This window comes from Elgaria multicarinata, chromosome 3 (genome assembly GCF_023053635.1).
Source record: "Elgaria multicarinata webbii isolate HBS135686 ecotype San Diego chromosome 3, rElgMul1.1.pri, whole genome shotgun sequence".
Lineage (NCBI taxonomy): Eukaryota > Metazoa > Chordata > Lepidosauria > Squamata > Anguidae > Elgaria > Elgaria multicarinata.
The window spans coordinates 93,935,632-93,958,642 of record NC_086173.1 but is presented as its reverse complement, the minus strand read 5'-3'; the positions used below and the strand labels follow the sequence as shown (position 1 = coordinate 93,958,642).

The 23,011-nt window shown below is 42.9% G+C and overlaps 1 protein-coding gene across 1 annotated transcript in view; it reads left to right on the top strand.

Annotated features, from left to right (window-relative positions):
- Positions 1-23,011, top strand: part of ADAM19 (ADAM metallopeptidase domain 19) — a 71,271-nt gene that overhangs the window by 7,069 nt on the left and 41,191 nt on the right. Inside the window, exons 3-4 of the mRNA XM_063121562.1 lie at positions 3,717-3,787; positions 22,145-22,223. Of these exons, the coding sequence (XP_062977632.1) occupies positions 3,717-3,787; positions 22,145-22,223 (150 nt within the window). The remainder of the gene's footprint in view (positions 1-3,716; positions 3,788-22,144; positions 22,224-23,011) is intronic.

Sequence of the window (23,011 nt, the reverse complement as noted above, 5' to 3'; positions counted from 1 at the left end):
ATCGGAGCCACCAGCCTACACTGTCTAAATTTGGATTTATGCATGTAAATTAACATATGCAAATGTTATGCAAATTATGGGCTTCCCCCCTCCTTTTTTAAAATGATATATAAATGGACCTAACCCTATTCTTGCTACAACTCTTAGATTTAACTATGGTCATTTGTGAAAACACTTCATAAAATGGCAGCTATTTGGCCTCATTTGGAACTTTTGGTGAAAAAATGTCTTTGCTATGAGGCCTAGGGCTATGGGAAGAAGAGTAAGATGTCATCAGTGTTTATTATTCAGTAGAGTTTATTATTCAGTAGAGCACGCTGCTATCATTCACATTGCAATAGTGAGGTTGAGACTGTCATTTGCCTAAGGCCATCTAAGTTTAATCCCTGGCCAAACTGGTATTCAAATCCATGCCTCACTCTTGAGTAGATCACACTGGTTCTGAAAAGGATTCAAAGCTGTTCACAAGGTTTCTCATAGTTGAGCATCCACAACCCCTTCTTGACCATGTAAGCACATAAGAGGTCTGTTTAGATGACACGCTAAGCCATGGTTAGGCCACTAACCCTTTTGTAACAAATGGTTAGTGAGTGTGTTTAAACCATGTTTATGTAGCCACCGTGGTTAGGAATGGTTCACATGACATGCCAAGTCATGGTTCAGATGACACGATAAGCCATAATGTTTAGCTCAAAATACTTAACCACCGTAGCTTAGCGTGTCGTCTGAACAGTGTCAAAGAAACATGACTGCAAATCGGCCTGCGCACAGTGACAGCATTTTTTTTTTTGAGACAATGACAGCTGGAAAATCTGCAGCTACTATGGTGGAAATGTCTGCCAGCTGTCTCCATTTGTAGCCCAACTTTGGCTCAGGCTTCCCGGCTTGTATATACAGGAACTTGATTGTGTGGACCAGATGTTGGATACAGTCAATACTGCTGTTAGTCTTCCACCTGCTCCAGGCCTCAGGCCAACATTGGAATTTCTCCAGTCCTAATACAGTTATTTCCTATAGAAAATGAAAAGCTACAAGCATGCAGCAGAATTGTCTGAAGAGAGAATTCCATTGTTGGTGGTGGTCTTCCCTTTATTTTTGACCTTCTGGAAACACCAGGCAGGTGTGAAGCACAAGAAGCACAATCAAAGCAACTATAGATTCCTCCCATCACATGTAATTCCCCCCCCCCCCGCTTTGTCTCCTCATTTTTTTACTCCGGATGGTCTTTCGCTTGTTTGCTCTTCCACCCCACCCCACCTCTTCTCTTTTTCCCTCCAGTTCATTGGTTGCTCCTTCCACCTAATTTAACAAGACGGGTCCTGTCAGATGAGTTCTTCAACCAGACCGCCTTTCTGCAATAAGCCACAAACCGTCCACAGAAGTCATGTTCTGAAACCCATTCTGGGCCATAGTCCATATTGTGCAAAACAGGCCAGAATGAAAGCTTCCAAGTGAGCCAAATTGACTAAACTCACCAGGGGCACATTACTAGATGGGACAGATATAAAAAGCACCAAAAGTTCCATGGAAACCACGTCCCAATACCCATTCCAGGCTATTGTCTACATTGTGCAAAAAGGGCTGGAACTGCAACTTCTAAGATGGCCAACTCAACCAAACTCACCAGTCACACCTAACTAGATGGGATAGATATAATGAGCTTCAAAACTTCTAGGAAGCCACGTTCCAATAATCTGTTCTGGGCATTATGGGGTTAATAGTGATATCATATTGCAAGGACTTTAGTCCAAAGTGTTTCTAATGCATGCCACTATTTTTGGCATGGTTTATTCATATAAAGGTGTTGTTCCGTTCTGGCTTTTTACACCGTCCCCCCTCGCATTTTATTTTTTGCCTTCCCCTAATTGGGCTGTGCTGGTAGCCTTCTTGGGCAACCACAAGCAATTAATATGATTAGCCAACTTCCCTTCCGAGCAATATCCGTAGTTGTAGAAAGAGGATTGTTTTTTCTTCTTCAGGGCCTGGTTCCAGGAAGCACCACAACTTGTTCACATCTTAATTTTCTTGTAAGACAGGCTGTAGTGTACATGAGTCACCTATGTCGCATGTCCATGTATTGTTCTGAAAAGTGCAGATTCCTAATATCTGACATGGATTCACCGAAGGGATATTATTCAGGGTATTTTCTTTTATTCCTTTACTCTAAGAGGAAACATTTATTGCATCCAAGAATATCTCCATTGGAAAAAAAAAAACCCGCAATATATTTGAGAATTGATCTGACTGATTGATGAAGTAGTCCATCTTCGCTGAGATTAGAAGAAAAATGGGCAAGAGAAAGCCACTTTGGTGGCAAGAGTTTTAAAATAGATGAATAATTCCACCATTAATCAGCAGGACAGGCGGGTTAGGATAGTTTGATGATTTGTGGCAATTCTGGTGGTAACAGGAGCAACGATTATGTTGAAAAATGCAAACATTTGATACTGAGAAATGTCTTAACAATCCCCTGATGATAACTGAATAGTGCAGTGGGGGGAAGGGTTTAAGACCCAACACTATCACTAGAGATATGGAGGGGTTTGGAAGATGCTTTGGGAGATATCAAATGTGTCGATTATTTCAGAATACTAGATGGATGGCATTAGGGGTCAGATCTACACCTTGTGCCAAATCATTACAAATGTGGATTAAAAAGCAGGAAATGACACTATGAAAGTGATATATGGAATGTGGATTGTGCCCCAACAGTTATCAGTGTGCTTCAATATTGCTATAATGCAGTAGTTTAGATCTAGCCAGGGTTGGCATCTTTACTAATAAGCTAGTGATTCTTAAACTTCGATGTATTGCAATCCACTATTCAGTTTTGCTTGTTCTTTGAATCAGACCGCTTTAGCAGAGTTTTGACTCATAAATGTCACACTGTGCTTCTCTTTTACCATCAACTCATGGAGTGCAGGGGGTGAAGTTTAATCCAGGGTTCATCACTGTTAGCTCTAGAAATGTGTTTTCCAACACTTCTCTCCATGTCCATAGTGCCTCTATAATCTGTTTGAAAGTGCACTGTGGATTGATAAACCTGGCACTCAATGTATATTCACCTGGGATTAAGTCCCATTGATTTGGCTTTGCATGTAAGGAACCATGCATAGCATTGGGCTTTAACTGCTCTGCAGATGACGGTTCAAGACTCTGTAAAATAAACCAACTGGTATCTTTGTGAAATTTTGTTTGATACCTTGATGCTGGTAAGGCAGCCCTGGAGGTGTGAACTGAGCCCCTCCATATCTCCCTTCATAGCAGGAACAAAGAAACCAGGAAGTCTTCCATCTTTCCTATACTTTCCTATTTCAATCCAAACAGGAAACTATGGTTACCAGCAGAGGCGTGGAACTTGTAGCTCTCTAAATGCTTTGGCCTGCAGCTCCCATCAGCCCTAACCAGCATAGCCAATGTTGAGTGATGGTGGGAGTTGTAGGCCAAAACATCTGGAAGGCCACAAGTTGAACATTCATTCCTGGTTAACAGGTTTGGAACAAGCCAGGATAAGAAGTCATGGTTTGAAGTTGGCTTGCTCCGAAACTGTTCAGTCTCCTGTTCTGGACAAAATGGGAAATGAAAGGCGTTCTAGTTTGTTCACTCCTGCTGCTAACCCACACTTTCTGTTAGGCTTATTGAACTGAGATACGATTGTGTGATCTGGCCTGGTGTATGTTTGTGTGAGTAACTGTTGGATTCTGTGTTATATGCAGCATCCACCCAGAGCAGAAATCAAGATAACAGCTGAAGGAAGAAACTACATCTTGGATGTTGAGAAGAATGAGTAAGTAAGCTGCCTTGTATGATATAAAGTTAGGGTATAAGTATTTTTAAATACATCAGTCAGGACTTGGTTTTAGTCTATTGTGTGAGCCAAGCAGGGGCTTCCAGTTATTTTAGACTCTTAATAACTCGGACCTTTAGTTGTATAGCACAGAAAGATTCAACAAATGTAGCATCTGTTGCTGCTATGCTGAAGATGTTCGCCAGCTGTATAGCAGTCCAGAGGCATAGGTCCCAAATTTGAGAGTTTGGCAACCCTCCAAAAGAGCATTGTGCAAGTCATACATATACTTATCGTGAAAACTCCAGTTTGGTCCTGTTCCCAGAGGCTAGAAATGGAACCCTTAAATCCATGGATTGAGGGATAAAGGCACTTCAGGAAAAGATAGATTTGATTCTATGTAAGTGAGTCTTGGCTGCTGCCATTGAGCCAAATAAAACAGAGAATTCTGACGTTGTTTAACCCCAATGTTGAGCTATCCAGCGACTGACCTGAGGTTGAAACATCAGCATTTTTCAGTTCTCATCCAGTACTTGCATTCTAGACCCTTATAGTCCATATTTTATTTATTTACTAATTGCATTTCTTTACTGCTGAATAGTTGGAACTCTCTAGGCAGTTCACAAAATAGAACTTGAAGCTATGCAATAGGAAAACATAATGCAAAACCCCCAAAGAAGTTTTAAACAGCAACAGAATAAAAGCAAAGTAAAAGCCAGCAGCAGAGCAAGATCTAAAAAGCATTTACATTGTTTTAAAAAACTAAATGACTCAAACACTGGGAGATAAAAAGGTCTTCACATGACCCTCAAAAGACCACAACATAGATGCCAGGTGAGCCTCTCTGCAGAGGGTATTCCACTACTGGGGTGCCACCACAGAAAAGGCCCTCTCACCTCATGTGGAGGGGTCACTCAGAGGGCTTCTGAAGAGAGCTTCGGCTATTGGGCGGTATAGAAATGAAATAAATAAATAAATAAATAAATAAATAAATAAATGCTCTTAAGATCCAGGCAGCTATATATGGCAATTCGGATAGCATTGCCCCAAAGTCATTTAAAGCTTTTTAGGTTAATAGCAGCACTTTAAATTGGGCCCGGAAATGGACTGGCGGCCAGTGCTGATCATAAACCACTGGCATAACATGATTGTATAGGCCACTCCCTGTAAACAGTCTCGTTGCCCTATTTTGGACCAGTTTAAATTTCCAGACCATTTTCAAACACAGTCCCACATATAATGCATTGCAGTAATCTATTTGAGAGGTTACCAGAGCATGGATAACTGTAGCTAGACTCTCTCTGTCCAGATAATTTTATATATCAGCCTAAACTGATAAAAGGTGCCCCGTGCTACTGAGGCCAGCTGTTTGAATAATGCCGTATTCAAACTATGAACTCGAACCTTTAGGTGGAGTGAAATCCCCTCCAGAACAGGCTGAACACCACTCAGCCAGGCAGATATACAACCCACTAATAGTATTTCTGTCTTGTCTGGATTGTGTCTCAGTTTAATGGCCCTCACCCAGTCCATTACTGCACGTAGGCACTGCTTCAGAACATCCACTGCTTCACCTGGATTTGATGAAAAGGAGAGAGAGAGACAGAGACAGAGAGATATCATTTGCATACTGCAAACAGTTACTCTAGGGGGGGGGATCTACACTACTGCTTTAAAGCGCTTTATAACAGTTTTGACAACTGTTGGGGCCCAGGACACACTGCATATACAGGTTTCAAAACGTTTTCAAAGCGCTTTAAAGCGCTTTAAAAGCAGTAGTGTAGATCCCCCCCCCCTGATTTTCACCACAATCATGAGGGCTGGAAGGCAAGGCCGGCCCTCCCATGAAGCTAAGTGAGACGCCTGTATCAGGGGGCAGAGTGGGAGGAGAGGCAAATTATGCCACTCCCCCATCCCCTGGAGAGCCTACCACCACTCCTCCACTGTGTCCAGCAGGTATTCTGGAGAGCCCTGCCAGCTCTCCCACTGTGGCATCTGCTGCAGGAAGCGAGTGGCTGGTGAGGCTCTCTGGAGTAGCCGCCCACCCTTTGTTTTCCTCACCGTGCGGCCCCCTACTTTTGCCACCTCCACGTTGGCAATAAGAAACAGTTGCAGAGCTCTCGTGAGAACTCGCTGTGAGATCTTACAAGAGGACCACAGCCACTTCTCTGAGGACACAGTGCCGCATAGGGCCGATGCAGTGGCAAGTGGAAGGGGGACACGTGATGGGGAAGAGGGGCTTGATGCAGTGGTTGGACGTTCTTCAGCCTCAGGCAGCGAGAGATCGTGCACTGGGGTTGCTGGAATGTTCGTCTCTATACATATGGTGCTGAGGAACTCCAAAATTATACCGGAACTGTGTATAACCATGCAACAGCCCATTTTCCCTTCCAAAGTGCTCTCAGATGGGGTAAGCTACTTTGGAGGAGGGAAGGGAGTATTTAACCTGCCAGTTGCTGGTCCTTGTGAAACTTCCTCTCCTGCCAATTGCTTCTGTCCCTGCCAGCCTATCAGGCTCCACGTTGACCTTGCCCAAACTGGTCTGGTACCTTGTACCAGCAGCTGAGTGCAGGATCCAGGGCACAGGGGAAAGTTGAAGCATTCCCGTCTCCTCTCCCACTGTGTCAAAGCTCCTCGTCCTGTGAATGTATTTGTAAAGAACAAGGTGCTCTCCAGGCTGTGTTGCACCAAACTTCGGGGTAATGTGCAGTTTGTTTCTGAGAAATGAAGAAAGATAACGAAGAGCGAGTTGCATCCTTCCTTCCCTTGCTTCTGCAATAATGTATAAAGTAAGGGCTCGCAGTTCTTACTCCTGTGCATCCCTGGGGGACTAAGCGTCTTCTTGTCCCTCAGCATCCCACAGGTCTAATGAGTGAGATCTAGGATCATTATTGTGTAAGTAAGGAAAAGAGGAGGGCAAAAGCTGCCCTTTTAGGGCCACCTGCCTGCTATTTACAAACAAGAACTGGTTTTCATGAAGGCTTATCTTGTGGTCTGTCCTAGAGTTGCTTATGCCACCAAGTGAGAAACTGTTCTCCCATTTCTGTTTATTTAATAGCGCACCACATTGGATGCTTGCTTAGCCTCTCAAAATTTTATCCAGTGCCTTATCATGGCAGTCAAGGTCACAGTACATGCAGTGGAGGCTGATGGCACTTCTGTCAGTGGGACAGTGAATCCGCATTGGGTTTCAGTCAGAACTTGGATAGCTCTAAAGGAGCTATCCAAGATGCTGAATCCAATCCCCAGCTTGGACAAAGCTATTAGAATTCTGACTAAAACACAGAATGGATTCACAGCTCCACTGACTTTGGAGCCACCAGCTTCTACAGAGTACATGGTACGTGCTGATCTCTCTCTCTCTCTCTCTCTCTCTCTCTCTCTCTCTCTCTGTGTGTGTGTGTGTGTGTGTGTGTGTGTGTAAAGCAGGGGTGTTGAACCTCAGGATCATGGGCCAAATCCACCCCTCCAAGATCCCCCAGATGGTCACACACCCTTTTTCTGACCATGGATTGTTTGTGGTTTCCGGTCTTTTGTACAGTCCATCATTTAACATAAGCTGCAGTTGGACCCTCAGAAGCAATTCCATTCTGTGTGTCAGGAAGAGAAGAATATTGCTACTTTGCTTTGATCAAGTGCCTTTAATGAGTTGCAGGCAGTTCTGGGATAGGACGTATCAACTGATTAAACACACACACACAAACATACTACTGAAGAGTAGTTTGTAAAAGAATTTTCCTCTGCTTGGTTGAAATCAGAGGCATGAGTGCACAGGGTTTTTGTCAAGATTTGGATGTCCAGAATTAGCATATCTGAATGCTGTAATGCACAGGACATCTTAACTGTTCCCCTGCAACCCCCCCCCCCTAGCAGAATACGGAAATGGAGCCATGTTGCCCAACAGCCCGTGTAACACGGTTCCTTGTTTTGGCAATTCTAGGAGATCATGCTGTGGGCACCACCACAAAATGCTTAAGCAGTGGATCAGTGCTTTGGGATCTACCTTTTGCATCTGTGGTTCTTAGGCTGCGTCTTATTAAGCAAAAACGTTTGCTTCAGGTGTATTGGACACCACAATATCTCTTTAATAAGGGTTTGTCTAATTCAGCTAACTGCTGGCAGTGCAATACAGCTAATGCTTCTTTTAAACATTTTTGGGCAATGCCCAGTAATTGCCTCTTTTTGCAGGGAGGTTATTACACAGATAAATTTTGTACTGGAACAGTCTTTAATATTCACTGATTATTTCATATTATTTACCTGCTTCTTGGAAAGACCTTTTACACAAAATAATGAACTGCAATTTTTAAGCATAATGGCAGCTTGCTAAGGGGTTGGACAGCTGTGTGGCACTCCTCGGGCATTTGCGGGGGAGGGGGGAGTCTGTGAGTTCCCACCCCCATATCAGATACCTGCAACATCCCTAATAGGGAACAAAGATGTTTTTGATCCCATGTCGTTGTTATCAAGACAGCAACTTTGAGCACTCTGTGCTCCCACCTGCAGCCGCCGCGTAAAGCAAAAACATCCCCACCTGCCTTACCGATGGCCAAGCAGGAGCATCCCTGCCTCCAACCATTCAGGGCATCCTCAGCACCTTCAGGCACGAAAACCTCTTCCCATGGTTCTCCAAGCAGTTTCAGAAGAGCAGCTACTCCTGCACCCCACAGCAGTGCAGGGAGAAGCTACATATGCTCAAGAGGGGTGGTTAGGGTGGAGGGTGGTTAGGCAAGGCAGAGGGTGGTTAGGGTAACTACACTGCAGCCTGTGGTTCTGTGCACATGTGGCAGGAACACTCAGAGTGGTTAGTGCTAAGCACCCTGCAGCATGGTTAGCCTACCCACCCTTCTCCAGATTGCTCTGAACAGGGCCATTGTTGACCTCAATGAAATCCAGCTTTCATTCCTGCTCTAATAAAGATATTTATGCATCGGTTCATTTGAGAAATCGTGGAGTAATGTTAAATGCATGCCAGATAATCCTGTTATTAAATCAAGTTCTAGCTGCAAAACGGATCCTTTTATTGTGAAAAGCCTTCAGTCGGTTCCCTGGAGTTACTTTGGGTCTGCATCCTTGTGTAAACATGACCTTTACCCATTCGCTCTTAAACTTTCAGCAGCAATTTGTAATTGTGCAGAACCGCAAAGGTAAACCTATTGGTGCAGCAAAATTGGCAGATACAGAGTCTTGAGCAAAACATTAGCAGTAGATTTAGCTCTGAGCATGATGACATAACCTCCAGGTGTCTCCTGGGAACTATGCTGTGCTATTTTCATCTGTAGCCTGCTCTCAACAAAACGGAACCCATATATTGTGTTTATTTCCTGCGTAGGCCCCTCATTCATCCAAACAGACTCGCGTAGCCATTCAACTTTGTAAGGAATTGCAGGAGAAAATTTACCAGAATCATATAATTTTATTTGATACATAGTAAGTGCAATATCTCACTTTTGTTCCAACGTTTACATAGAACCTTAGTTCTATACCAGTAGAAATAATTGTCTTATTCTGCTTATATCTGATTATGTCTGAAATAAAAAAGGATAATTGAGTCTGTTGGTCTTCAACTGGTAGGTTATGTGACCCACAACCAGTGGAAGCTGATGGCTCCTAGATCAGTGCGGTGGGCAACCTGCTCTGGGTTTCAGTCAGAACGCTCAAGGAGAATTTTGTTTAGTGCATATTGCAATGTGAACTTACCTGATTCCCGAACCAATACATGAACCGAAACACAATTATTCTTTGGTATTCGAATTGGGCAATACTGTTCTCCAATCAAAAACTGTGCATCTTAGGAGAGATTGTCAGAAAAATGGGGAAATACAAAATGCATAGTATTAGGGAAAATTGCATACAAAATGCATATATTAGTTGATATGCCCATGGAAATACATACACATCTTCATGTGCAGAGTTGGTGCAGAAACAGGATGGAACAGGCTTAAGGTTGGAATAAGGTGAAACTGATAGAAACTAAAATTGACAGATTTGTCCATTTCTACTAGAGGTATAGTAATAGACTGCTTGTATGCTAAGTTGTAGTCTTATGATGAAATGTATGGAAGTTGCTCCTAAGTAAACATAGGGTCAGGCTTTTATTGAGATTCTCAATAAAAAAAATGAAGTCTTTTGCAAATCACTGAATGCAATAGTTTAAATTTCCATGGTTAACAACCTGAATTTGAACTTAGGACAGGCATGTGGAACCAGTGGCTCTCCAGATCCTGTTGGACTACAAGTACCATCATCCCTGGCCACTAGTTATACTGGTTGGAGTTGGTGGGAGTTGGAATCCAACAACATCTGGAGGGCCACGAGTTCCCCACCCCTGACTTAGAAGTAAATCTGCAGACTTCAGTGGGACTTCTTACCTAGTAAGTGTATATTGGACTTTACTGTTACAGTGCATTCATACTGAACTCAAAAATAAGTCAAATAGGACTCACTCCTATGCAAGTGGGTATGGGATTTCAGCCATGCAGTGCAATTCTATTCATGTCTCCTTAGGAGTAATCAAGCCCCACTGAGTTCACTGTTAGTGTTTTGCAATACGTTGAGCACAGACTTGAGCACTGATTCTAAACTTTTGAGGATACATTGAGCATGTTAGAACTAAGACTTGTTTATGTTTGGGCTATTGTTTTTGCCAGTATTGAAGGGATACAAGCCACATTTAATCCCACGGGAAGTTACTCTATTAGAAATAATCTCTCAATGGATTCCCAAACAACCGGTGCAGTCCCATTTATTTTTATAAAATGAGTTGTTGAGATGCTTAGGTTCTGCAGCTGTGAAGCAGAAACCCCAAGGCAGATGGACAGCAAAATATATGGAAGGGATCTAAGAATAACATTGGCCCAAGCTCAGTTGTAAACAGATTGTTTTAAAATATGCATTTTGGAAAGAAAAGATGGATGGATGGATAGATAGATAGATAGATAGATAGATAGATAGAGATCACCTTTCACTAAAGATGGCAAGGTCTTGAAGATGTGCTGAAATAATAATAATAATATAATAATAATAATAATAATAATAATAATTTTATTTATTTATTATCTGCCTCTCCCTCTGGATTGATATAAGCTATCTTTAACTGCAAGGTTTAAGGAATAGGCCTTTTTGGGTGAACCTCAGATATCTGCACAGGAGAATTGGAGACAAATTTCTAGAGGGGACGATGCACTGGGGAGAAGAAAATTCTTGCTGCTAGAGAGTATCTCCTTTTGAAACGGAGGTTAATTGTTGATCATCTATAAACTTTCCAACTACCCAGCCTTCTCTTTCCCACCCACCTTGCCCATTTTCCAAAGTTGAATGAAGATATTGACATCCAGGTTTTGTCAGTAAATAATGGACAGAAAATTATTTGAGCCCAGATTTATCTCTCTTGTTGCTACTGATTTTGATCAGGATGCCTCCTCTCAGTGTATAGGGTGAAACACCGCCTCACCCCCCCACACACACACACTTTCCCCAGCCAATTCTCTGAAAGAAAAACAGCAATCCCTTATATCTCAGCAAAGCACCGAGATCCAGTCATAGCTCTCCTGTGTTACCTGTGTTACCTGTGTTCATTTAGCCCTAAATGAATGAGCCAGACATTTTGCTTGTCAACGGAGGCACTGCTTCTACACAACTTTGTTTAGAAATGTCATTTATACTTCAGCCAGGGAAGAATTCCTTGTGCTAAGACATCCAGTAATTGGTCAGTTGACTATACCAGTTGACACAGAAAAAATCCTGGCTCCCAGCCCAATTCAGATTTCTAATCGTGGACTCACTGTATCTTGAAAAACAAAATTGTGTCATTGCCAAATGCACTGCACAGTTTCCTTGTGTCAGGGCTTACAAGAAAGCCCTTTTCCCACTGGTCCGAAGATTCTTAGCTGTTGGACACCAGGACACTTCCTGTTTTATCTGGGTCATTTCCTGCCTTATCTGGTTTCCTGCTTGTTTAAGAGGTCCATTTTAGTGCTAGGTAGGAAGGATAGTTAAGATGTTCTGCACTGTGGGTGGCTACACAGTTTCATTCTCTGGTAACTTCCTACATGCAGGGATACTAAATGCTGACAAATGATGGAAGGGTTTGACCTTTTCTCACTGGTCCCACAAAGAGTATCTGAATGGTCAGAAAAGAAAACAGATCTGGCACCTGGAGATTTTTAGCTCCTCTTCCTCCTGAAATAATGATTTCATTGTCAGAGGGCTAAACAAGGAAATGATGCTCTCTAAATTATCTCTTCTTTGACTCCAAAGATTGCACAATTTCCTAGGCAGGAAGAGTACTTCCACCCTTCTCCCCTGCCCTCTTTTTGTTTACCTTGCAGGGAGATATGCGGTTTGTTTGGCTCAACAGCTTTACAGTGTAGTTCTTTGAGTTTTAGGGGCTGGGGTGTGTGTGCTTAGTTCTGCTTTAAATGCCCCTGGTAGGAAAGCTTTAGAATAGCTGCTTTCTTCATTATCAGTAGGGTGGTGGGGTAAACAGAACCCAGGTCTCTTGCACCAGCAAGATCTATTCACCTAATCAGATCTATTCAGATAACCAAGCATCTTTCCTCAGCTTGAGGGCTGGGCTGAGTAAGCTTATGAAAGAAACTTTTCATTCAGATACCCCCAAAAGGGTGCTTTCAGTCTTAGGCCTTGGCTAGATGGGGTGAGATCCCCTGGGATCTCGCCCTACACTATGGGCCCGCTTTTTCCACTGTCCCAGGCTGAGCCTGAGACCGCAGAATGTGTGGTCCATTGCTGCAGCTTGACCCGGCTCTGCGCGATTCCTGAGGAGCGCTGCACCCATCGGGGGTAGGGTGGGAGGAGTGGGGAAATTAAGTTAAATTTTAAAAAACCCTCTTACCTTTGCGCACGACTGTTGGTGCGCTCCTGTTCCTTTCAATTTTTAAAAAAATGGCGGGTGCAACGCCTCTCTTTCTGAGGTCATCACACCTCATGTGTAAATGGAGGAGGGATCTTGTGTTTATCACAACGTGAGATCTTCCCTCTGTCGTGGACTATAAGGTAGATCTAGCTAAGGCCTTAATGTGTCAAGCAGCGCCTTCTGAACGTAGCTCTGATCCAGCAAACAGCAAGGTGGTTTCCTGAAAGATACACATGCAAGTAGATCTTCTCCAACATTGTCCCAACTCACATATGCCTGTTTATTTTGCTCAGTGACTGCAAAGCAACTGATTGTTGCTGGCACAAATGGAAGGGCCGTTGCTGGTCAAATATGACAAAACAGAGCTTTCGTATGATCACAACTTAAAGCCAATATTTCTCAACAGAGGTAGCCTGGTGCCCTTGCAATGGGCTGGGCTGGAACTTCTATCATTCTCCTGAACAAACTGCTTTACTTTGCTTCATGCTTAGAGTTGCCTTGAGAAGGTGGGAGGGATTCAGTGAGCAACAGAGATGAGAACTGCATAGCATAAATTGCCTTTGCATGGTGTATTGTTCGGACGATGTATCTAATATGCATTTGGCCGGGGGATGCCTTTGGATATAGATGGTGTATGGCAGCCTTCCCTAACTTGGGGCCCTCCAGGGGTTTTGGACTGCAGTTCCCAGCATTCCTAATGCTGGATGGGGCTGCTGGGAGTTGAAGTCCAAAACATTTGGAGGGACCTGATTGGGGAAGGTTGGTGTATGTACCTTCCAAATGCATATACCATTCAAGTGCATACTAGAAACACCTTCTAAAATGTGCATGCTTTTTGGATGGTGTACCTGGTATCCCAAATCCTCCTTGAAGAGAGCCTGGAGCTGTGTCTGTGCGTGTAACACGGGACTTTTGAGAGAAGAGTCTCTTGTCTTCTGCATGTTTTTCCCGCTATGACTTTGTCTGCCTTGTACTTACCTACCAATCCCAACCCTGTTCTACAATTCTGACACCTGGAGACAGCTTTGTTGAAATATTGTTGACCCAAGGAAAGAGATGAGTGTTTGCAAATACCACTAAGCTTCTTACAAAGGAAAAACAAATAACCCTGAACCATTCATCGAAGAGCTACCGGCTTGCATCTCATTCCTGACTTGGTGGGTAAACATGTTCTCATCTGTCTCATGGGGATCATGAAGAAAGTGGGATGTACATTACCTTCCAGGATTCATAAGCCAGCTAAAAACCTCCAGCTTTAATTATTTTATAGAGTCTGAACATTTCCAATCCCACATGATAGTGGAAATTAAATTGTAGCTCTCTGATCATTACTGTTATGCTGGCCACATAATGCATGGGTGGGACAGTTTTGTTTCTCGCAACAAGTGGTGATTTCATGTTATTGAAGTAACGTTGCCAGAGCAAAGTCAAATTATCACTTACTTGAAGGCATTTGTGCAGCAGTCATAAGGAATAGCAATATAGGGAGAGGGATTTGGATCCTAAATTGGCAGCATATAAAGCATCATGAGGAAATAAATTCTTCCTGTAGTTCCACGTTCTCTTGCCATTTGGTCAGAATTATTGTTTCAAGATAAGTATGGCTGTTAGTGGGACTTTGACACATGTGCCTTTGACTTTGTTTCGACCTTTTTAAAGAGATCTGTCGGTTGGTACAGGATATTGATAATAATATTTGTACACACACATTATTTTTAAAAACTTTAAATGGAAGTTGCCTATCAGAGGAAATGCACAATCTACTAAAGAAAATACAAGTTTCTTTAAAATTATGCTGCTAACTTGTTGAGTTCACTAGAAGAATCTGAGGAGTTCATTTTTTTGGTTACATTTAAAGCTTACTACAAAACGGGTGCTTTTCAGCAGCTAGTAGACTCTAAGATCTAGATAGTCACTGAGATTTTCAACATTATGGGTTTCTTCTACAGGCCTTTTAATGAATGTTTGACTATTTTATTTTATTGTATTGTTTTTATTTATTTATTGCATTTACGTCTTGGCTTTTTTCTTCCAAGGCACTCAAGGTGTCATACATAAACTTCCTCCTCTCCATTTTATCCTCACGATAACAACCCTGTGAGATACGTTAGGCTGAGAGTCTGTGACTCACCCAAAGTCACCCAGTGAGCGTCCATGGCTGACTGGACACTAGAACCCAGATGATATTATTATTATTATTATTATTATTATTATTATTATTATTATTATTTATTACATTTATATACCACCCCATAGCTGAAGCTCTCTGATATTCTTCATCATCATACTCAAGACTGTGAACATAGGGCCCAAGGTGGTCTTCCAAGACATGCCCATAGATGCTTGTAAGTGTAAAGCACACTCACACATTTCCAGATTAATCAAGAGGATGTCACAATAACAGATGGAGCACCATTAAGAATCATTGGGGTTGGGGCAGCTCCTGATCTAGCCCATGCAATTACTTGCTTCCATGCGCATTCCATTCACATGTAGGGCTATCCGAGCAAGCCAAGATGTCAGAAGCTGCTAGCCAGCTTGGCAACACTTCATCTGCTTTCACTCTTCCTTACCATTTTTTCTTACTTTTGCTAAGAGAAGTAGGTAACTTAGGACATGTCTACACCAGGGGGGTGGAGGGGGAGGATCTCATGATAGGCTGATCACGAGATCCTCCCCCTCAGTCTGTCCTCATCCCAGGAGGAAGAGGATGTCACGCCTGCCAATTTTTTTTTTAATCGAAATTGAGCGCAGGAGCACTCCAGCGAAGAAGGTATTTTAAAAAAATAAACCCTCCCACTCCCCCCACCACACCCTACTTGCGAGGAGCTGGGACAGCCACCCACACATCCCATGGTCTCAGGATCATCCCGGGACCACGGGAAAAAATGGGACAAAAGTGTAGGGCAATATCCCAGGGAAATGCAGGGATCTTCCCTGCCTGCTCCCGGGATTCCCTTTGTGTCATGTGAATGCACAGGGATGATCCCAGGGCGATCCCCGGGATATCCCATTGTCTAGACATGCCCTTAGACTATCATCTGCAGCAGCCCATGTTGCAAAAATGAGAGCCTTTAGCTGGTATTACCATGGTTTAGGCATTAGACCAGAAGCTGTAATTAATCTCTCAAATCTCCTGATTCAGCCCTTTGAATTCTGAATTCAGATTTCTGAAGCCATTTCTGCTATGCAATAAACACATTATTATTTTGTGTATTTGAGTTTTCGATTCTCTCTCTGGCAGTTCAGAAGAAGAAGCCTAATTCTCTGAGGTTGGGTGACTCAGTGCTGGTGACCTGAGTAATTTCTTTGAATCATAGGCTATTTCTTGATTACCCACAAGATTATTGTTGAACATTTTCTAGCCTAGGATGCCCTGGAATATCATCTGGTGATACTGTTATAAACCTGGGGGTGGGGATGATTTGGATGGATCAAGAGCAGTTATAACAAAGTATTATTATTATTATTATTATTTATTTATATAGCACCATCAATGTACATGGTGCTGTACAGATTACACAGTAAATAGCAGGACCCTGCCGCATAGGCTTACAATATAAACATGCCCAGAAAGCAGTAGCATATTCCGCTTACCATACCCAGTGCTGCATACCTCTTCTTACCGTGAGTTACATTACAGTTAAGTTTTCTCCTCCTTGTTTTTATGACACGTCAAGGGGTGGCGCTAATTCAGAGGTGCACTTCTGGCTGTGCAGGCATGTGGGAAAGGATGGACTTCTGCCTCCATTCTGATAGGAGTGTCAATTGTGTTGGAGCTGATGAAATCTCTAGAACAGCCACGTGACAAGGGAGTTGTGATGTGCATGTATGTTTCAGTGTCTCTGTTCCCATGTTGCCATTTAATGACATAATGGTCTCTTCAAACCATTGATAGCCTTTTCCATCAGCTCATTCACAAAGCATTTGACACTCCTCGCCCTGTAAATGGGGCTTGGTGCCACAAAATAGAAGCCCCGTTGACTGCAGGCGCTTTCACTGATCAGCCCCATGGCTGTAAGATGGAGGCTTTGTTTGGAACAATAGTATCATTGATGGAGTGGAGCAGAGCCAAGAGCGCTGTGAATGGGGCTGGAGAGGAAGCGCAGCCCTTAAGACATCTGTACATTATGGCTGTGGGCCAGGGCCTTGCTCACGCTTTGGCTCTGACCCTGCTCCTGAAGTTTTCAGCTTAATGAAAACTGGCAACAGCTGTCCACTTTGAGCTAGCGTCAACACTTTCAGTAGAAGGACAGTAAAGGCTGTAGGCAGCAGTCAAGCTGCATCTACACAAGTTCTTCTTTCAAAGCAATTCTTTAGTGCAGGGCTGGGCAACCATTAGGGGCTCATTTGGCAGTTTGTGAAACTGTCCTGGCCGAGAATCATCACAAAAATGGGCTCAGACTGGGTGAAAGCATGGGCCTGCAGCCACCCGCCATCTTCATTTCCTAAGAATGTCGCTGAGACCCATGTGTGGCCCAGAAGCGTTCATGGGGAACAAAGATGGGTAGCAGTTAGAAGCCCTCACTTTGAATATAACACAAGAAGTGCCGTGCTGGATCAGACCAAGGGTCCATCTGGTCCAGCACTCTGTTCACACCGTGGCCAACCAGCCATCGGCCAGGGACCAACAAGGCAGGACACGGTGCAACAGCACCCTCCCACCCATGTTCCCCAGCAACTGGTGCACACAGGCTTACTGCCTTGAATACTAGAGATAGCACACAACCATCAGGGCTAGTAGCCATTCATAGCCTTCGCCTCCAGGAATTTATCCAACCCCCTTTTAAAGCCATCCAAATTGGTGGCCATCACCACATCTTGAGGTAGTGAGTTCCATAATTTAACTATGCGCTGTGTGAAGAAGTCCTTCCTTTTATTTGTCCTGGATCTCCCACTTCATGGGATGACCCTGGGTTCTAGTATTTTGAGAGAGGGAGAAAAATGTCTCCCTATTCGCATTCTCCACACCATGCATAATTTTGTACACCTCTATCATGTCTCCCCTTAGCTTCCTCTTTTCTAAGCTAAACAATTGCTGTGAAGCAATCCAAGCTAGCAGTAAGAAAAATGAATGAATAGTGAGAGGGATAAAGTACCTTTGCAGGTGCCAAGAAAGGTCTCTGAGGGTGTACTAGTGCCTCCAGGCACCATGTTGCCTACCCCTGGTTTAGTGGGCTATGTGGGCTATTTCATTCCTCTAGGTTAAGGAAGCAACTCTCTGTTAGAGATGTGAAGGCCCAGAGAAAAATGGGAGTGGGGGGGGGGAACCAAAATCCCCCCAAAAAAAATCTGAGGGGAAGGAAGTTCCCCCTATTTTTTCTAGTCCCAGCCAACCTTTCCCCCATTTTCCCCCTGGGCTTTCACATCTCTACTCTCTGTACATTTATCTGAGAATAAGCGACATTGGTGGAATTTGCTTCCTAGCAAATACATATAGATTTCAGCTGCATGGTTACTTGGGGGTAATTCCCATTGAACACGATTCTGCATATAATCATGCTGTAGACCTAGGATAGATCTACACTGCAGCTTTATAGTGTTACTGCAGTGCACTGATAACTATTGGGGCACATTACACATTCCAAATACCGCTTTCCTAGTGTTCTTTCCTGCTTTTTATTTCCCAGGATCCAAAATACCTCAACAAATGTCATTGTGTGTCCTATGAAGTATAAATGTGCAAAAGCGATATAGCATTACCATGACGGGAACATAAGGATTTGACACAAGGTGTAGATCTGTCCCTACTCTAAATTTATAATCGCCCTAGAAAATCTTATTTTTTTACACTAAAATCTTATCAATAGCTCCCATGTTTATTCTTTAGTCCTTTCCTTGATTTTTAAAATATTTTTGCTAGTTCAGAGGAAGAAAAAATTAGAAGTTGCCACCCTACACACGCTTACGTGAAATTAAGTCCAATTGAATTCAATGGGTCTTATCTCTGTGTAAACATTCCTAGGCTCAAGTTGTATGTGGTCCTCAGTTATTTTGGCCTCTATGCCTGTTCTTTGGGGCTGGTTCACACAGACAGTGCTTATTTTCTCTGTGTGATGTGCACTGCGTACGACCAGGTGGAAAAACATTACTGTGAACCAACTAGAGGGCCCCAGTCGCCTCAGTGATCACAGAAGCTTGAAAAACAGTTCCACATTTGTAGTTAACCTTATCAACTGGAGCAATTTCCTTTCTGAAACAGTGCAGATATAACATTAGATTAAAAACCAAAGCAAGCAAAATGCAACTATCAGGGATGATGCATGAACGGCTTTTTCAAAATGAAAAGTGCTGAGGCTTACAGGATAAAGCCTGATCTATCAACATTGCTTTGCTGTCAGGTATCGTGGATTTGGTTGGTTTTACACTACATTCATTGTTAGTTGTTATGCTTTATTATTCTTTGGTGCCATTACTTGTGATGGCAGAAGAAATAATCAGCAAATCCTTGAACAGTACTATGTACTGATTTTCATGTCCTCAGCAAATAAAAGTAGCTGGTGAGGGATCTGAACTCGTCACTCACATTACTTTCTCACAAACTTTATCTTGTTTGCTGAAGAGGAATGAAGAGAAGTCATGAGAAACTTTGATCCTACTGGGAGTGCATAATCACAATAAAGTAGGCACCAGGCAGACCTCTGTAGGGAGAGCATTCTACAATTTGGGGGCACTGCAGAAAATGCCTGCCTGCTCACATGTAGCCACCCACTGAATCTCAATGTGTGTGGGACACTCAAAGCAGGGCCTTGGATGATGATCTCAAGGCACAGGCAGGAACATTTGGGAAGAGACAGTCCATTAGATACTATGCCCCAAGCCATGAAGGGTTTTGTAGGTTAACACCAGCACTTTGAATTCGGCTCAGAAATTAACTGGGAGCCAGTGAAGCTGGTACAATTCTTTTGCAATTACTGAAGTTTCTAGACTGTCTTCAAGGGCTTACTCCTAGGTAAGCATGCGTAAGATTGCAGCCATAAGTGGGATCTTGAATTCAGAGTATTATATTTGTTAATATCTTAAACGTAGCATACAGTCAGTGTTAGCTCCAGCACTCACAAGGAGAGTGCTGTGAGAGGCAAGGCATGGCAACACTGCTCAGGTGATCATTGGCTCCCTGCTGGTCTTGGGGCACTGGCAAATGTCCAGTATTGCCACCCTCAAGAGCCTGTCTTGGTTGCGTTTACATTAGTGGCAGAGCAAAAACCACATTGTGGAGTTTTGTTTGTTTACAGTAAATAATACCAACATTTCCTGTTTCTTTCATTATCTAAAGAATGGCATCACAGGCCGGGAAACAATGAGGGGAAATGGAGTGAGAGAGAAACAATTAAGGGAATATAAACAATATTCTTTTAACGTATAGTGCCCTTAATGGTATTGTACATTTGCTGAGGCGTAAATCGTAACTTAGTTGCTATTAAAAGAACCATCCTCTTTTAATCAAAAGATTGGGCTGGAGATGGCACCGGCTCCAGCACCCATTGCTTATGCCATCTTCATGGAAGTTAATGCAATAGGGAATGGACAGTTATTGCTTCTTGAAGATCCATGATATCTAGACTGTGATAGTGCAGGAGATAATAGAGTGCAGGTTGGTGTTTGTATGTCTCTGTGTTTTTGGTTATCTGTAGTCTTCAGAAGCAAGGCTGTGTGACCTGTGTCAGCAATAATGGAGAAAGAAGCAAAATTAGTTTTGCTGGAGTGCAGTACAGTGAGGATAAAAGAATTAGAATGGCATCAACTAACTTTAATTACCTCTACAGCACGTTCAGTGAACAAAAAACGTTACAAATTTCTGTCATGTAGGGTGCAATTCTATGCATGTTTAGACAGATAAAAGTCTTGCATCTCACAGCATCCCCCCCGACAGTTGTAGGACTTTTTTCTGTCTAAACATGAATAGGATTGTGCCCTTATTATAGGATAGATATAAGGCTGAGTGTTCGTGGCTTACCCTAGACCCTCTCCGGTGATATGACCTAGGTTTATGTGTTTGCAAGTGGAGAAGAAAGCATAGAATAAAGGCACAGACACCAGAACTTGGGTTTATTTGAATAATATGGGTAGTTCACCCCTCCTTGGATCTGCATGTCAAAGTGTGGGAATCAATGGGTCCTTCCTCAGGCCACTTGCCTGGCTTTATGGGTGAGCATTCTCTAAAGCCAGGAGTTGAGAAAACCCTGCCCCTGTCTTATATGACACTCTGCAAGTGTGGAGAGACCAGCCCACATCACCCCCACCCGAAGCCTCACAGCTCAGAGTAGATACGGCAGGAGGGTCTCCAAAGACAAACCGTATCCTGACATGTGAGCCTCACAGCTTGCTAGGAGCAGGTCTTCCAGATATGCCAGTCACCAAAAGGTGCCAGAGTGCTCACCGTTCCTGTTCTAATATAGGTTTATGTGTTTATGAACAGAAAGGGGGGTAAAGAGAGAGATACGTTTTTCTTTCTGTCTCATAATGCCTCATGGAGCAGGATGAAGCGCCAATGGTAATTTGACAATGAATGTCAGACCTCCTGCATAGCCTACTGTATTTGTTTATTTGACTCCATATTATGGCATAGATTGACATTTATTTCAGCAATATATTATTAAAACTATCAAAAAGTACACTTTCTGTTGATACAACTTTATTCAGGCCCAATCCAGATTCCACATATGTTCACCAGAGGTGTATAAACAGAAGTTCTGTAAACCGCTCAGAGAGCCCTGGCTATGGGAGCGGTATATAAGTTTAATAAATAAATAAATAAATATAAATAAATAAGTGTTTGCATGTCCTCAGTGGACTTGAAAACTATACATCTGATTGCTATGAAACTTTTAGGATTTGTGCTACCTCTATCTTGGATGCTTTTAGACATAGTGAAAGTTTTGTCCACCATCTTGTAACAAAATGGCACCAATCAAAACTTTTACAGATTAACTGCTAGAGTACCATTTGATCGATATAACAAAACTTTGCATCATGATTCAGCACTGCAGCAAGCAGATTTTCACCATGTAAAATTGTGCTCGCCATCTTAAAACAAAATGTTGGTCCATTAAATTTTTAAAAGCTTCAGTACCATTTGATTGATGATGAAAGCTGGAAAATCATTTTTCCAACCAAAATGTCAGCTCTCTTTCGAACCACAACAAACTTTGGGCAAAGGGAGCAGTACGTGTGTGGCAGAGGTCAAAGGGCAGGATCCCATTGGGAGGCACATGTGACTGTTGAACCACAGGGCTCTGGGACATATCAGTCAATAGCCTGAGTGCTCGGACAAGTGAGATATTGCGTGTGTGTGTGTGTGTGTGTGTGTGTGTGTATGACTCTCTCTCTCTTGCTGTACGTGTATGGTATGTCCTTGATTAGTCAAGGCAGCATGTTTTCATACACATGGATAATTTCAATAAAAATGTTCAGAATATAATTCTCTCTCCTCTCCACCCCACCCCACCCTGGCATCTCTCCTTTCTCTTTGTTGCTGGTAGGCACCTCTTTGCACCAGGCTACACTGAAACTCATTATACCAAGAGTGGAGTCCCCCACACTGTCACTTTGAATACTACAGTAAGTATTCCCTTGTAGTGCATCTCTAATGGCAAAACAACTTGCATGCATAATTCTGGTGGTTCCACATGAGCCTGTAAGAAGGTGTGAGGCCTGGGGCAAGGTCAGAAAAACTATTTTTGGGGAACAAACGGTGAAGAGCATTATTAGGGAGTCCAAGTGCAATTATACTCTAACTAGAAGCTGGGTGAGCAAATAGGGTACTGGGAAATATTTTAAGGTAGCACTCACTGTTCCCTTGGAGACACCCCATTGCTGGATGTGAGACCTAGTGGGGTTACCTGAAAGTGGTGGCTGTATGAACTTGCACCTCCATGTGAAGAATTATATGAGTATCCATGAGTAGTCCACTCTGGATAGTGGGATTTGAATTCTTCTTCTACTTTGTCCTTCATCAAGATAATTCATGCCAGCTGGCTCCTGCAAGACCTTCCTCGTGAACTAACTGATTGGAAATGCTTTGGCTAGTGGGCACTTCATTAAAAAGGCACAAAAGTGCACTAATTTTATGATTTTAAAATGAAAGCTAATAAAAACTGAGATCATTATTCTTGATATCATTTCTTCCTCTCTTCTTCCCAGCATAAATTTTCCTTATAAAGATGGCAATGATGGGATTTAATTGGCAGTTGAGTTGAAAAACCCACTTCCTTGCCATTTGTAATGACTGGAACCCAGATAATAGGTCTTTCTTAACTTCATGCCATGTGGCTTTGTAAAAGAATTGAAAAGTAATAATAGCTATCATTACTAGTAGCCATTGATAGTCTTCTTCAGGAATTTATCCA